The 15,449-nt window shown below is 43.6% G+C and overlaps 1 protein-coding gene across 2 annotated transcripts in view; it reads right to left on the reverse strand.

Moving 5' to 3' along the window:
* Positions 1-3,085: 3,085 nt before the first annotated feature.
* The window catches only part of prr36b (proline rich 36b), a 44,876-nt gene continuing 32,512 nt past the window's right edge, over positions 3,086-15,449 (reverse strand). Inside the window, exons 4-6 of one of the 2 annotated variants that reach the window (XM_086184393.1) lie at positions 14,030-14,226; positions 10,570-13,506; positions 3,086-6,423 (exon numbers count right to left, since the gene is read on the reverse strand). In XM_086184393.1, the coding sequence (XP_086040519.1) occupies positions 5,474-6,423; positions 10,570-13,506; positions 14,030-14,226 (4,084 nt within the window). In that variant the 3' untranslated portion in view covers positions 3,086-5,473. Of the gene's footprint in view, positions 6,424-6,546; positions 13,507-14,029; positions 14,227-15,449 lie in introns of those variants that run through there. The other variant, XM_086184392.1, reaches the window with a different exon arrangement.

Below are 15,449 nucleotides of genomic sequence, written 5' to 3' on the forward strand. Positions count from 1 at the left end.
GAGATCAGATCTCGGCCCATCAAGCTCTGCAGTCCCCCTGGTTTACGAGGGCCCTCCAGCATAAACCCAGCAACACCTCCACAGAAGAGACCTCAGCAAATGAAGCGGACACCTCTCCAGTCAATGCTGCTGCGCCCATCGAAAAGCCTTACTAGTGGACATGAACCCCCCTGTAGATGAAGAAGGACCTGCTGTTTCCACACACACTGCTTCTCCTGGCTCCACCATCCACACGGCCATGTTGAGCTGCCTCAGGTCAAAGCAATACTGAGGCCTTGTTGTATGGAAGAGTTTGACTTTTTTTTTAAAACATTTTTTTTACTTGTTTGTTATATCATTACAGATAAAACAGAATCTGATAGATATTACTGTGGTTCTTAGGGCCTTTTTTATACTCACTGTGAGGTTGTTGCAGTGCAATTTACATGTATTTTTTTGTGGTCCATATCTTGTGCATATAGTCTTGCAAAAAAAAAAAAGAGAGAGAGCAATTATGTATAGGAGTTTTAAATTGAAAAAGACATTAATAAACAAACAAAAACATCAAAGTAAAATTTCCAGACATCATTATCCTGAAGGGATGTTGAGGCTCAGTTTAATGTGGGGATTTTTTTTCTGTCTTTTTTCAGTTTGTCTATTTTTTTTTTTGCGTTTTCATTTTGTTTTATGAATGTATTCTTACCCAAATTTTTTAACCAATTCATTATTAAGCATTTCTTGAAGAAAGAGATTAAACCAAAATCATCAAATTTTTGTTCCAAGTGCACGTGTCAATGGGCTTTTATTTTGAAAGCAGCCTTCGTTTTCCGTGTTGTCATTGTAACTTAATGCAGCTGTGAATGAACGTCTGCAGCAGCCTAAAGCCCTCCTGCTTCAACCCGTGACCTGTTGATCACATCATGGCCTAGTGGCCCGTGGGACAGGCTAGCCAGACTAGCATCTAAACGCTGACGTGTGGGTTCTCTTGGTTCTCCACAGCATTTTTCTGGATGCTTGCAAGTTCAAAGCCCCCTTTATAACTCAACATGAATTTTTCTGTATATCATCCTTAGCCTCTAGATGGACGTCTAGATTTAGGAAATTAACCTGGCCACCTGAATTTCACCTTGGAAATTAAAAAAAAATTGTGCACAATTCAGTGCATTAAATTTGATGGAATTATATATGATTTATGAATGAATTCTATCAATGGCTTTTCTGTTGACTGGAAACTGAACTGCGAATCCTGGAGTTGATCATATAAAAGCAATTACTCAGCTGAGAGACAGATCTTGGATTGCTGATGTTGGATTTCCTCTATGACAGCTGCTGGTTCAGAGGCTATCAGCTTTATGAGATGATGATTTTAATAGATTGTGTCCCATAAATCAGTGAGGAGAATGTAACATTTCTTTCTAAGAGGCAAGAGAAATTTTTTAGTTGTGTGAATTATCAGACTTTCGCAAAAAAACTGTGACAAGCAGTGAGGGGAAGCCTCACCATCAGCAAAGGAAAACAATGAATATGAAACCTAATGACATATTGGCTGTGTGGCAATTGTCCAGACAAGAGCATTGATCTGCTTCTCTCCTCTGTATCTGCATGATGGAGCTGAGACCCACAGAGCCCAGCTGACTACTAATTAGCTTAGCAAAATGTTATCTGGTGGGTGGGCATGTTAGCATAACACAAAAAGTCATCGAACACAAAACGATCTTTGTCTGAATTAAAATAACCGGGGTTGTACACGAAATTTAGCATGAAATAAAAATTTTGATGATTTTAGAGTGGCTGCACGGTGGAGCAGTGGTCAGCGCTGTCGCCTCACAGCAAGAAGGTTGTGGGTGGAGCCCCAGCTGGAGCGCGGGGTCTTTCTGTGTGAGTCTGCATGTTCTCCCTGTTCCTGTGTGGGTTCTCTCTGGTACTCCAGCTTCCTCCACAGTCCAAAGACATCAAGAGGGACCAGGTTAATCCAGACTCTAAATTGACCGTAGGCGTGGCTGGGAGAGCAAATGGTTGTCTGTCTCTATGTGTTGGCCCTGCATGGACTGGTGACCTGTCCAGGGTGAACCCCGCCTCTCACCTGAAGGCTGCTGGGATAGGCTCCACCCCCCATGACGCTTAACAGGATAAGAGGTAGAAAATGGATGGATGGTTTTAGAATCAAAAAGATAGCCAGAAGTACTTCTCTGGGGGGGGGATGTATTCGCTGATCTGATATGTTGGTGGTGGGCCCATAATTTGCCAATAATGGCAAACATATCCCTCAATAGTGATAGAAAATGTTTTTGCTAAGCTAACTAGCAGTCAGCTAACCCCTGAGGGTAATGCACATGGGTGCAGTAGAAAGAGATTTATCTGCTTGTCTGGCTTTGATAAGGGATTTCCCAGTCCCCATTTTAATAAATATCGCTCTCTCACTCATAGTTGGCTAAAAAATATCTCTGAGATGCTGTCCTCATGTATTTCCTCTCTTCTCCTGACTTCTTCTCTTTTCAAACTCTGCAGCTCAGCTGTTAACAGAACCGAGGCAGACATTTGTCCTGTTCTAGCTGTTCCTCATCGGCGTCCTGTAACATTTAGCATAGACTTTAATGTCCCCCTCCTCACCATCCAAGCTTCTGATGGGCAAAAGCAACCTACATGGGTAGTTGTAGTAAGCTGCATGCCAGCAAGCATACTGGGATCATCTGCAAATGGATCATAGGAAGTTTCCAGAAACAGCAGGAAGAAGATTGCAGCTTTTGTAAATTACACCATAGAAGTGTGGAACACAATGCAAGCAGATCTCAGGGAAGCAGCTCACCACAATTTCAATTTTCATCCGCACTTTATTTGATGTATTTTATGTTTTAATGTTCTTTTAACTTGTTTGAATCGTTCTCTATTGTAGAGAACATTCTGCTGCAATTTTTGTATGAAAGGTGTTGGCGAATAAAGCTTCTTATCCTATTATTGGACCCATATATGGTTAAAAATCACGAACCGGCTGCAGCACCACGAGCACCAACGACAGCTTTCAAGTCACTTTATTTCATCTTCTAGACGGTGATTCTCCACATTTCATAACGAAAAAGATTTGGCACAACAACACCAAACAAAAGTTTGAGCAATATAAAATGTTCACAAAACAAACATGTGGAAAGTTCATACATACGTGTTTTGTATGAAAAGGAAGTGCAAAGCTACACAATAAATATCAATAAAAAGGGAAGTGGAGGCACTCTAGATGAATATAGGTAATTAATATAGGTGCTGACTCATGCATGCAGTATTAGGATTTGTTGTGCTTGCTTGATCAGGATATCGGTTAAAAAACCTATTCAATATAAGAATATATTCCATATCAGCATTGCCTGAGTTCACTGTTTCATTTGATAGCACATGCATAGTACACAAAGTGTTGAATAATTAGAAAACTCCAGCCTCTTCTGTACATGCAGCTTTTAAATATCATAATATCAATTCCCAATCTCATATAAAATTGTGTCATATATTTTTGTAATAGCAGCACAAAGGTAAAGTTTTTTTTTTTGGTGAGTACAATACAAAACACATACAGTAAGTGATTTATTGTAAACTGAACAGTAGGCGTCTCATTCCTTCAGCCAACAGGTGGCGATGTTGCTTTTTTTGACATCTCAGACTGACCTCACCTACCTGCAGACACAAAGAGCTTTTTTTTTCCTGCACAGAAGACATTTAAAATGATAGTTTATAGGATATATTGATATATAAATGTATATTTCCACTATAAATCAGTGTCACATACATACGGTACAAATCACAACACAGGCTAGGAGAAAGCAAATGTGTGTAGAAATGTAATGTTCAAGTGACCACGTAGAGTACAGATACCCCACCCACAGCCATGTGCCCCTCCAGAACGGTGCATTGTCCCATCTCCTCTATTTTGTCTCACCACCATGACATCATTGGTAACCTCGGAGACCTGCTGAATACTGGCTGACCCAGGAAATGAGGCAACAACTTTGGAATTTGAGAGGGATGACAACAGCAGCCGTCTGCCCAGCACCCTCACCCTCATCAGTGCAGCACCCTCCCTCCTTCCCTCCCTTCAAAATGGAACAAGGAGGGCCTTCTTCTCCCTTATGCCTCCTTCTTCCTCCATGACTGATGGCTCGATTAAGTCCATGACATCCTGCTTGTCCACTGAAGTCACAGTAACGTTTACTGACAGGAGATCTGCTAGCTTTTCACACACAATAGGTCGTTTCATTTTCTAGCTTCACTAAAAAAAAAAAAAAAAAAAAAAAAGGATTTTCAGAACTCCACAAAAACTTAAATCTATTCACAGTGTTCCCACTTACCTGCACACAGTAATCAGGTTTAAAAAAAAGTGCAATTAGTCATAGCTCAGTCCCTCAAGTTAGAGGGGACCAGTATCTGGTAAACAGACCGTACAGTGGAGCGCTACCCACCACACAGGACAGTGCATACGGTGGAAAGCAGTGCATTTCAGAGTTCACGCAGTCAAGGATTCTGCCAAAGTGCTTCTGGAAGAGAAACATGCTGGGCGATACGCATGTCTAATACCAGCAATCAATGACATAGTGCATCAACACAGTATTTTTCACATAAAAGGAAAAAATAGAGCTTAAATTCGAGTGGTTTGTGTAGTCATGTGATGACACCACTTGTGATGTGATGGTGATTTTTTCCCCCCTCCTTTGGAGTCCCTTTGTGGCGTTATATTGAGTGATATGTTTTAACAACTATTTCTGGTATAAATCAAAATGTCACAGTGACAACTAAAGGAATAGTTTGACAGTGAGCTAATGTAAGTTTGCTAGCTTACCATGCCACAAACAAAGGGCCGAAGGGCTAAAGTGAGCTTGAAAGGTACTGTGGCTTCTAACCTACCGGCTCCATTTAATGGCGTAACACAAGACAAGTATCAGTAAATAAATATCTGAACAAACAAACAACACTACAGATATGCACTAGATACACAAATCGTATTAAATGTCATGTATATTTAATGTCGTTTCTTCTTTATCATGTACTTTACCCCTATGTTGTTTACTTATATTGTTTGTATATCGTTTTCTCCCCCTTTTCCTTTAACCGTGCAGAGAAATTAGCATTCTTGCTAAGCCTAGCATATTTTCATCTTTTCTTGTCGTGTATTCAAGAGCGATGTTCAATAATGTGCTTTTTGTCCCTTTTAAATATACACACAATGTCAACAACCTTTTTAGTCGAGTTTAGCCATTTGTTAGCAACTTTCATTTCTAAGACATATTAAACAGCTCCAAATTTGCTTGTGTGGTATTTACTGATGTATTCCATCCTGACAAACAAAATGTTAAATTATCTTATGCTTACTGTACGTGAACACATCTAATTTCAAGCAATTAACCCAAAACCCTTTGAATTTGAGATGAGGGAAGTGGGTGTTTAAATGACTTCTGGATTTCAGGACTCATTCCTGCACCACTCTAACTATTTAGATGTGACTTGACAGTTGGCTTCAGTGCTGCGTCTCCACCTCCACCACGGTCCAGTCCCCCGGAGGGGAGCTGCTCTGGCTATCTGGGGAGTAGCTGCTGACTGAGGTGACTGTTGCAGCCGGAGGGCTGAACTGAGGCAGCAGGTTGGGCCACATGCTGCTCTCCAGTTGGTTCAAGGTGCCCCCGGTCCCAACAGGGAGGAGGAGAAGAGGCGGGCAGCTTCTTTCTCCAGACAGCATCAGTGTCTGGTTGATGAGCTGCTGAACCATGTCCACCTTTTTGTTCCATTCCAGCTCCTGAGGAGGGACTGGACGCAGCTGCCTCTGGGAATCCTGTGGCACCCTCCTTCGTAGAACCTGCGTGTTCCTGTTGTGCTCGCCTCTGGCCTCTTCCTCCTCATCACTGGTCTCCATGGCTTCATAGATGGTGCAGAGCCCTGAGGATGGTGACAGCATGACTCCAGTTGGGCTCCTCCTCAGCTGCTGCTGTTGTTGGATCTGTTTCTGCTGCATCCTGTACTGCTGCTCCAACTCCAGCTGCCATTGCAGGACCTGCCGGCGATGGCGGTGCTCCTGCTGCTGCTGTTGCAGCTGCAGTTGAAGGAGCTCCCGCCGTTGCTTCTCGAGCTGCTTCTGCTGCTCCAGCCTGAGCCGCTCCTCCTCCAGCCACTGCCTCTTCTGCCTCTCCTGCTCCTGACGGTGCTGCATCTCTCTCAGCTTTTCCTGGTGCTGCACCAGTCTCCTTAACTGTTCTCCACCTGTGTGACTGTCGGGCTCTATCAAAGGTGGAGCGATATTTGCAAAATGTGCTGCAACAGTTGGATCAATGGGCCTCCTGTTGCCTGGAACCAATGCCAAATAATGGCCATTGGCTATAGGAGCCGAGCTGGTGTGGTTCTGGTTCTGGTTGTCTTCCTGTAAGTGTGTTTGTAGCTTATGATCTTCATCCCCTTCATCTCTCTTCTCATCTCCTGTGAGACAGTCAAGATCACTTGGTGGCTCCATTAGAGATGCATGCATCAAACCGAACAGGTGGCACAAGAACAGGGGCCAGGAGGAAGAGGGTTCAGGAGAGAAGTGACAAGAGGGTGACGGTGCAACTCAAAAACAAAAGTGACATCCACTGCACAGGGACAGTTCACACCTTTGCACTTTTACTACATTCTCATCATTTTAAATTATTGCACGATACATGAGCAGGAAGCAACTTCTTCCTCAGTTATTTGTTCATTGTTAATAAGGCATCAACCTCAACAGAGGAATTAACTAATCCCACACAAACCTGCAGTATGCAGCACCATAAATTGTAGCATCTAAGGCTGTGGATGTGTGAATAAAAAGCTTCATGTGATTTTGATCACAGTAACACCTGCAGGACGCGGATGCATTTGACATGAAATGACACCAACATGACTGCACCAGCTTGAGACCTAACAGAAATGTTTTTATATGTTTGAGTTAGTTATCATGCAGGCCAGAAGTCATATATGTACACAGTACATTACAAACAAGTATTGAGGAGACAGAGGAACACATGAGGTTTTAACATTGACGAAACATGACAAAAGATGGCCACACTGATAAAAAACATACTCTTGGTTACAGCTGTTTGACATACTTGTTTCATGCACATATAAAAGGAAAGCGATTGTGTCTCCAAAACACAAACATGAACAGATAATCTCCAGAATATTTTAATATCTGAAGGAACTAGTTCCAAATTGAGAGGTTTCAGGTACAGGAGGCACATGGGGTGTTTGTGATGTTGACACAAGGCTCTCCAGAGTTTCCATATCAGGGTTTGGAGGAGTAGCACAGGGCAAGTCAGAGGAAGAAGGCATAGATACGAGGGGAAGTGGTCTTCTTGAGCTTCAACATTCAGATGCATTCATGTGGCTAGTATAAGGAAGGAACGGACCAGTACTCATGTGCACGTGTGTGCAGACACAGCTGAGCATCACTTAGTTTTTTTAAAGAATAAAAATCTTGAGGAGAAAAGATGCGTATATCCCACCAGATTGCAGTTAAAAGGTACCCTGTGGAGCTCTTGATCATCACGACCAGGTTTTATATTTTACAAAATCACGTTGCAGCTATTTCATTGATCGGCCTTTGATGGTAGTTTTTATGGCAGAAACAATTTGCCAACAACAGAGGGAGAAGACCAAAAGCTAGCAAACATGAGAGTTGATAAATGTAATACTATCTTGAAAAAAATTAGATGATCACACCAAGAGAAAGGTTGATGGTTTTATAATTCATCTGAAATGTATTTAAATCAAAAAGACATTTTTTTGGAGTGAGACGCTCTTCCTGTAAATGGATGGTGCACCAGCTCGAGGGTGTCAGAGCACAGTGGCGTCACTGCTCGCAGGGTTGATATCAACTAGCACCGATACATACTGCATCGTGTTAAAAACACTGAAGGTAAAAATTCATGAAAGACGTCCAGAGGGAGTTGCCATAGAAACTGGAGCTGACCACACATGATCTGATATAACTGTAAGCTCTGGTGAAGTTTTGTCTTGGAACTCGGACTGGGCCGAACTGAAATATGAACTCAATTGTCTTTTGCTCGGATTCGAAATGACAATAAAATCATTCCAAATGCCTCTTCCCTGGCATCACCTCCCAACTCAAGAATCACTTTTGTGGAGATAAAAAGTAGAATTCCTTTTTTTTTGCAGTTCTCCTCAGAATGAAATGAAATCTTGAGTTGATCTTCAGGAACTTGCTCAGAGATGATAGGCTTGCTACAGAATTCTGAGATACTCAAAACATATTTTAAACTCAAAAGTTATGATCGTCTGAAGGAATTGCTTAAGGTCGAACGAACGGTACATTTATTAAACCCTTCCAAAAAGAATTCAAATACGGTCACCAAACCAATAAGGGTGACATGAGAAGTTGCCATGTCTTGGAGCCTCTTGTGATGTCACATGGCATCATATAAAATGTACAATGACACAAGAGTGAGCACACCTCCATCTAATGTGGCTGCCAGTTCCTCATCCTCGTCAGACGTCATTACCCAAAACACATGTGCCTCTTCAGAATAGGATCACCCAGGCCAAACCGCCTCTAATGGTCACTCAGTTATGACTTCATTTCCTGTTCGGAGAATGTGCTACCTAAGTATATTGATTGTGGCAAATAGTTGTGAAAATCAGAATACCTTATCGATGGAACTGGAATACTCGAGGAACAGAGCTCACGGGGGCGGGGGGGGGATCAAATATCAAAAGAGTGAACCACATGGTTCTGATGGCTGCCATAAAGAAAAGGGAAGAAGAGGCAACAAGACATCATTTTGTTAGTTTGTTCAACTCCACAGGGCAACTTCAACTGAGTGCTAGCTGCCAAGGCTGTGTTCTAAATGTGATGTTCATCAGCAAGTGTTGAATCTCAGAAAGTCGTAGAGGCATTAGCATGCTGGAGAACAGGGAACTGGAGCACCATTTGGATGACCTCTTTGGTTTGACCAAAATTCCATTTTAGACACACCATTGTACAATGTTGCATCACTTCCTGTTTACCAGTTATTCCCATGGTGAAGAATAGGATCTACCATGGGAAACTAATTGTGTAAACACACACACACACTGACTCAAACACGAGGACGGTAGGTTCATGCATGCTGGATCCATAGGAAAAATAAGAAACAGGAACAAAATGCCTTGCAATGATGTTTAATGGAATTTTGAAAGATAGCCTAGTGAGAACCATTCATTTATGAACATGTCTAGAGAAGAATTATTTCAAATTCGTCAGGTAGTACACAGTCTTTGTTAGTTAAACATGCAATATACTGTTGAAATAGTAAACCAAACGCCCACTATGAGTGTAAAGCTCAACTGTGATATCGATGAACAATGCAGGGTCTCATCACAAATAAAAGGCTAGTTGTTAGTCTCTTCTGCAACACAAAGGACCACCCTAACTGAGGCCTGAAGCGTAGCCACTTCAACAAAATACCTGAAACACATACTGTACGTGACTGCACGTTTTATACCTTAACAACCTATGCAAAAAACGTAACCTCTTGAAGCACACATTACAAACTTCACCTTCACCAACTGCAATCTAAGACTCCCTTACCTACGTCGACACATCTGTAAGGGCAAAACAGCCGTGTTAATATCTAGCCTTTATTCTGATAGCAAAAAAGTCTTGAAACAAGAACATAAACCTTTGAAATGGAGCTATCACTATGGTGCTGCTGAACATGGAGTGTGTGTACACAAGGTAGGGAGGAAAAGGGTGGAATTCAAATCAATGTAGCAAAAAAAAGAAAACAGAAGAGGCAAACCCAGCTAAAAAGCCCGGCTTCAAATCATGTCGTCTCCCAATTAAGCCTCAACTCATTCCACTCACTCCTTCCAGTCTCATCGAGGCCGACTCAAGACGGGACTTGCATAGCCTCACTTTGAATGTGTGCCAATGCCACATCTCAGTCAGCAGTGTTTGTTCGGCCTGGGAGAAGATCATGATGATGTATCTAGAGTCTGTCTCGAGTTTGTGGAAAGACTAGTTTGGAGACTGTGTTACTCAAAGCCTGGCTTTTACAGGTGAGCCTGCCCTTATTTTTAGCTACATGGATGGAATACTCCCTAGGTTTGAACAGAAAAACAAACAAATACAAAAAAAAAAAATCATTGACATTTAATTGGTAAAAACAGTAGGATAAATACACAATGAGTCCATTTCATTCCATCTGTTTTTTGTTTTTTTTTGTTCTTTTTCAGTTTAAGATCTCAGTCACGTTGGAGTAATCAGTCAATACCCCATCAGGGGCTACCGAATATGCAGTGTTACTTTAAAAAAAAACAACAACATTCTACTAGAAAATGGTAGTAGCTAGTGTACATAAAGGAGTCTAAGCCATACACTCAGAACCATAACAGTATGAAAGAGGGAGGCTTCATTTAAAAATTGCTACAGTCATTTTTTTCCCCATCTTCTTTGTTCATTTTTTAAAATCTTTTCCTACAATCTTGCTCTCCTTTTTTTCTTCTAAGCCATCTAACCCAACTGGAGAGTAAACGAACAATAGGTAAAGGGGGAGGGTTGCAGGGAAAAGGTGCATTCCGGGGTAATAGGAGGGACTTATACATTACCTGCCAGAAAACTATCAGTCTTATCACATATGGTTGAGTAGTAAGGTGGCTGGTTGTCACTGCTGTTTCCAGATTCTTGGGCCCCAAGGTGGTGACTTGCCTTCATCGGATCAACCTCCTCCAGGTGGTCAGCTGCAAACTTTCCCCCCAGCATGTACGGGTGATCACCTTGACTGGGCTGTTTGTCTCCTGACAGACCCATTGGCATCAGATCCACTGGTCTACCAAGCAGATCCTCTGCCTGAGCAGCAGCGGCAGCAGCAGCTGATGGCAGGGTCAGCTCCTTGATGAGGGAGGGGTCCTTGGCCTCCTCTGGCAGCTGTTCCTCATTCTCCAAGGAGAAGATCCCTGGGCTCTTTCCACAGCTCTCAGCCATAGAGTGTGCATTTGAGTTGGATGTGGTGCAGTCAAAGCCATACGATGCCACAGAGTTGGCTGACTGAGGAGTGGCCCCACCTCCATCCTCTTCGCCCTCTCCAGCAACTGTGTCTGCTGCCTCCTCATCCTCCTCAAGAGCAGGCAAGTTGCATGTGGGAGGAGGGCTTTCAAATCCAGCACTTTCACCCATCGTCATTGGTGCATCAGGATCATTTATCTGCATTTCACCCTCTGTGTCACTGGCCTCGTCTCCAGATGTGGAAGGGGAAGATGGGGCCGATGCTGGAGCGGTTGGTGGTCCTGTTCCCAGGACCTCATCAGCTGGGAGGGTTTCAGCTTCCTCCTCTTCTCCGTCACCTTTCTCCAAGTGAATACCTAAGTCCTGCTCCATGTCAGGCTGGACTGAAGCAGGCACTGGAGTCTGCTGTTTGTCAGAACGGGATTCCACCCCAGAGCTGCTGTCATAGTCACGGAGTTCCTCTGGTGTGCTTGTCTCACTGCTGCTGTGGACAGCTAGAGCTGTACCACTCAGAGTACTGGACTGGGACATGCCAATAACTGGTGGAGCGAGTAGAGCCTGAGTCTCCTCAGGGGCGGAGCTCTTCATCTCAAATATAGACTGATGGTGTTGGTGATCTTGCTCTGATGAAGGAGCCAAGGAAGGAGCACTGCAGTCCAAACCGGCCTGAGCAGGAGACTGGGTGGGGGTTTCAGATTCAGCTGCACCATGGTCAGAGATGGGGCTAGGGGAGGAGATGGAGTGCAGAGAACCTGGCTGAATCCAAGGATCAGAGAAGGGGTTGTTAGTTTGGCCCCAGGAAGAAGCAGGAGGGATGCAAGGTGGAGGACCTGCCTGATCGAGGTTGTCCAGTCTCTCTTCGTCATGATAGTAATCTTCATCTGCATTCCCACAGCTTTCTGTCACTCCTTCACTGTGCATTTCTACATCATCATCCTCCTCTTCTTCTTCATATTGCTCCTGCTTCTGGAAAACCTTCTGAGGCTCTTCTGCTCTCTCTGAGCTCAAGTCCATTTCATCCACACGTTCATCCTCTTCATCCTCATCCTCATCTTCTTCGTTGGCCAGGGTTTCCACATTGGGAGAACCCATGAGATTCCCATCACCCTCAGAGCCTCGGAGGCTTGAGTCAATCAGTGCATCGGAACTCTGGGTGCCTTCCAATATTGCAGTGTGCTGAGTGCTGCTGATGTCAGAAACCCCTTGTTGCCGGCTACTGGTGCAGCTGCTAACATCCTCCGAGTCCATTCCAGACAACAGGTCATCACCGTGCCAGCCAGCAGAACCACCAAAAGCAGCGGATCGGATTTGAAACTCCTCAGAAGGCTGAGATGTGCTCATGTCAGTGATCATGGATGATGGCTGATGGCCTAGTCTCCTCTGTTCTTCATCTTCGTCTTCCTCATCCTCATCATCATCCTCATTGATCTCCTCATCAGCCTTTTCCACTGCTACCTCCTTCTCACGAGGGGAGGGCAGATCACTGGAGATGAAATCATCTGTGGGTGAGGCACTCAACAGGTGGGGTTGTGCCATCATCTCGGAAGCTTGTGTTGATGGAACTGTGGGGGTCGACATGAACAGATTCTCATCTCCCTCCTCTTCTGCATCCTGTGCCTCATTCTGCTCAGAGCTCTGAGAACCAATGACAGATGATTCCAGGGACTGGTTCCTATCCCAAGGATCAGGCTGGATATGCATGTCTAGAAGAGAAGATGCATTCTCTGGCTCTTTGACAGGAGAAACAGGGCCTGGTGGGGAACAGGGAGGAGACATGACAGTAGTTCCCAGGAAGTCACTGGCAGATTTGAAAATGTCAGACTGCTCTGATGGCAGAGACTGTAGTTGATCAGGGAGCTCAGCAGATTTCTCATGAAAATAGTCTGGGCTTGGTTCAGCAGATTCCAGTGTTGGTTCTCTTATGGGTTCAGGTGTTGGATCTCGTACAGGTTCTGGTGTTGGTTCTCTTATGGGTTCGGGTGTTGTTTCTTGCACTGAGCCTGCAACTGGTGCAGAGAGCAGTTCTGGTGTAAACTCAGATATTTTTTCTTGTACTGCTGCACAAGTTGATTCCATCTGGCTTGACATTATTGTATCTGAAGAGATTGCCTCCAAAGTAGGTTCAGCAGGAGGTTCTGGTTTGTCCGGCCCAACAATGGTAGCTGCAGCAGTAGCGATAGCTGCAGCAGCTGCTACGGCAGCAGCAATTTCTTTTCCATCTTCAGTACCTGTTGTAGCTTTGGGGCCACGTTTCACAGGAGTTGGGGTGCTGCTACCCACAGTTTTCTTGGGGCTAGAATTCTTGTTCGCAGCCGTCTTGGAGCCAGGGGTCTTGGAAACATCCTTGGAAGGTGTCGACTTACTCTCTTGTGTTTTAGAGCGGTTAGGTGTCTTTGTGTCTGCAGCCTTGGTAGTGGAAGACTTTTTGGCAGTCACATCTGTTTTTGAAGCGGATTTGGGTGACTTTGCTGCAGAGGAAGGTCGGGTAAGCGGAGAGTCGGCAGGCTTTTTGGCTGCTGCTGTGGTTGGTTTGGTAGCATCTACGGAAAACAAACAGATAACCAATTTTACAATGAAACTACATAACAGCATATTGAACAGATAAATATAAAGGTTTATCTAAGTTTCATGTCGTGATATGGTATCAAAAATATATTGTGGGATATGATTTTAATTAGAAACATCACATTTATGGGTGATATAATAAAATTGCTTGAGTGTTATGCTAACGGCAATATTATTACCAAAGCAAAGAAGGTTATCCTGAAACCCGCATCTGTTGTTTTGGAAAAACACATTCAGTTCTACAGACTAAATTGACTAAATTCTGGGCCCGATCTGGATCACTAGGAATATCTAGGGATCTTTTTCTTTATCTATAACATTATAGGGCATTCTCGATAGTTTCACTATTTTGCTTTCAATCTGGAATAAACATTTTTTTTAGAATTTAGTGCAGAGTCTTGATGGCGACAATTGCAGTGAGAGTTTACATGTTATAGAAGAGTGCATTGTTGATCTTGGTGGAGGTCTCTTGTTTCTGGGTGCCTTTCAGGGTTGTACCTTTTTTTACAGGGGTCACGTTTCTGGATGTTTGTGATACTGGAGTTTTGCCACCAGAGGGTGTAGTGGAGGTTGTTTTGGACACAGAGGAGGTTTTAGGAGTGGCAGGTTTGGCTGAAGCTGGAGAGCCCTTGGCTGTACTGGAAGTGGGTGGCCGGGATGAGCCTGTGGATGTGGTCGCTGTACCAGTTGGGGGCCTGACGAACACAACAAAGAAAAGGGAGAGGAATAGTAACATAATAAGGCACATACATCTGGAGCACAGGCACAGCTAAACTTCTCCAGGTGTTTTCTAAGTCTGTTTTTGTAGATCCCAGAGATGTAGAGTATGTGTATGACGTATTAAGTTTATCAGGATCAGCTACATCAGACACAATGGTAACAACAGGCCCAGGCTTGGCTCACACTCCCATGACTCCATAAAAAACATCCCTGAGGAAATATAAAGTGGAGCAGTTCAGGGGGTGAATCACAATATGCGCCAGAGGTGTCCCGACCCAGGTTAACCCTCATCCTGACCTCCTTTCGGAAGCCTTTTCCCATGAGGGAAATGACTCTTGGGCAGTATGCATCAGTGTGCCTGCTCTGGCATCCAGAATGGCCCCTAAGTTGGCTTCTACATCAGATTTGAGCTAAGTAACCTACATGTAGTAGTCCTGACAAGGCTGTAGTGTGCTAACTGCGTGTTTCTAAATAAAGAATTGAGTTAGAAATGGCAGAAAGAGAACAGGCAACGGGAGGGAGGTAGAGGAGGAGTGAAGAGGGTTGGGACCGAGTTAAACATTAATACTGACAGGAGAACAGAAATAACTTCTCCACCTCCCCAAGCTAGAACCATGAGCTGTGTTAAAAGCAGTGGTGTGTGCTATTCGCAATCTGGCAAGTGTAACAGAAGATGGTTTGGAACGATTTAAGCCTTGGATGAACAGGTGGTAACAAAACAGGGGTGTGGTTGAATCAGTTCATACAAGATTTTACAATTGATCCACCCCATTGATGATTTGCTTTGGGGGATTAAAAAGAGAGTTGTTGATACTGAGGTTGTCAGATCATGTCAGGTCGTGCAGTTCTATCACTGAAAACTCTCTCCGGCATTTTAAAACAAATAAAGACTAATGTGCATGATTGACATTTATGTTCTAAACCTCAGTTCACACCATCATTGCTCTCTACAGAATTCAGCTTCTGACTCCACCAGACAGCAGCATTTTTAACAGAGTGATATGAATAAGATGAAGACTGAGCAAAATGAATCGCTAACCCTTGTGCAATATTTGTCAAAAGTTAAAGTGGGTCAACGACCATTCTACATTCAGTATTGTGGTGTTGGAGGGAGGTTCTCCCAACACATCAGATCCTACAGACTTAAGAAAATGTTGTTTGATATGGATCATTATTATTTTAATGAGATTTTCATCAT

This window comes from Aulostomus chinensis, chromosome 18 (assembly GCF_037954235.1).
Source record: "Aulostomus chinensis isolate RoL2024-O1b breed Wild chromosome 18, RoL_Achi_v1.0, whole genome shotgun sequence".
Classification (NCBI taxonomy): Eukaryota; Metazoa; Chordata; class Actinopteri; order Syngnathiformes; family Aulostomidae; genus Aulostomus; species Aulostomus chinensis.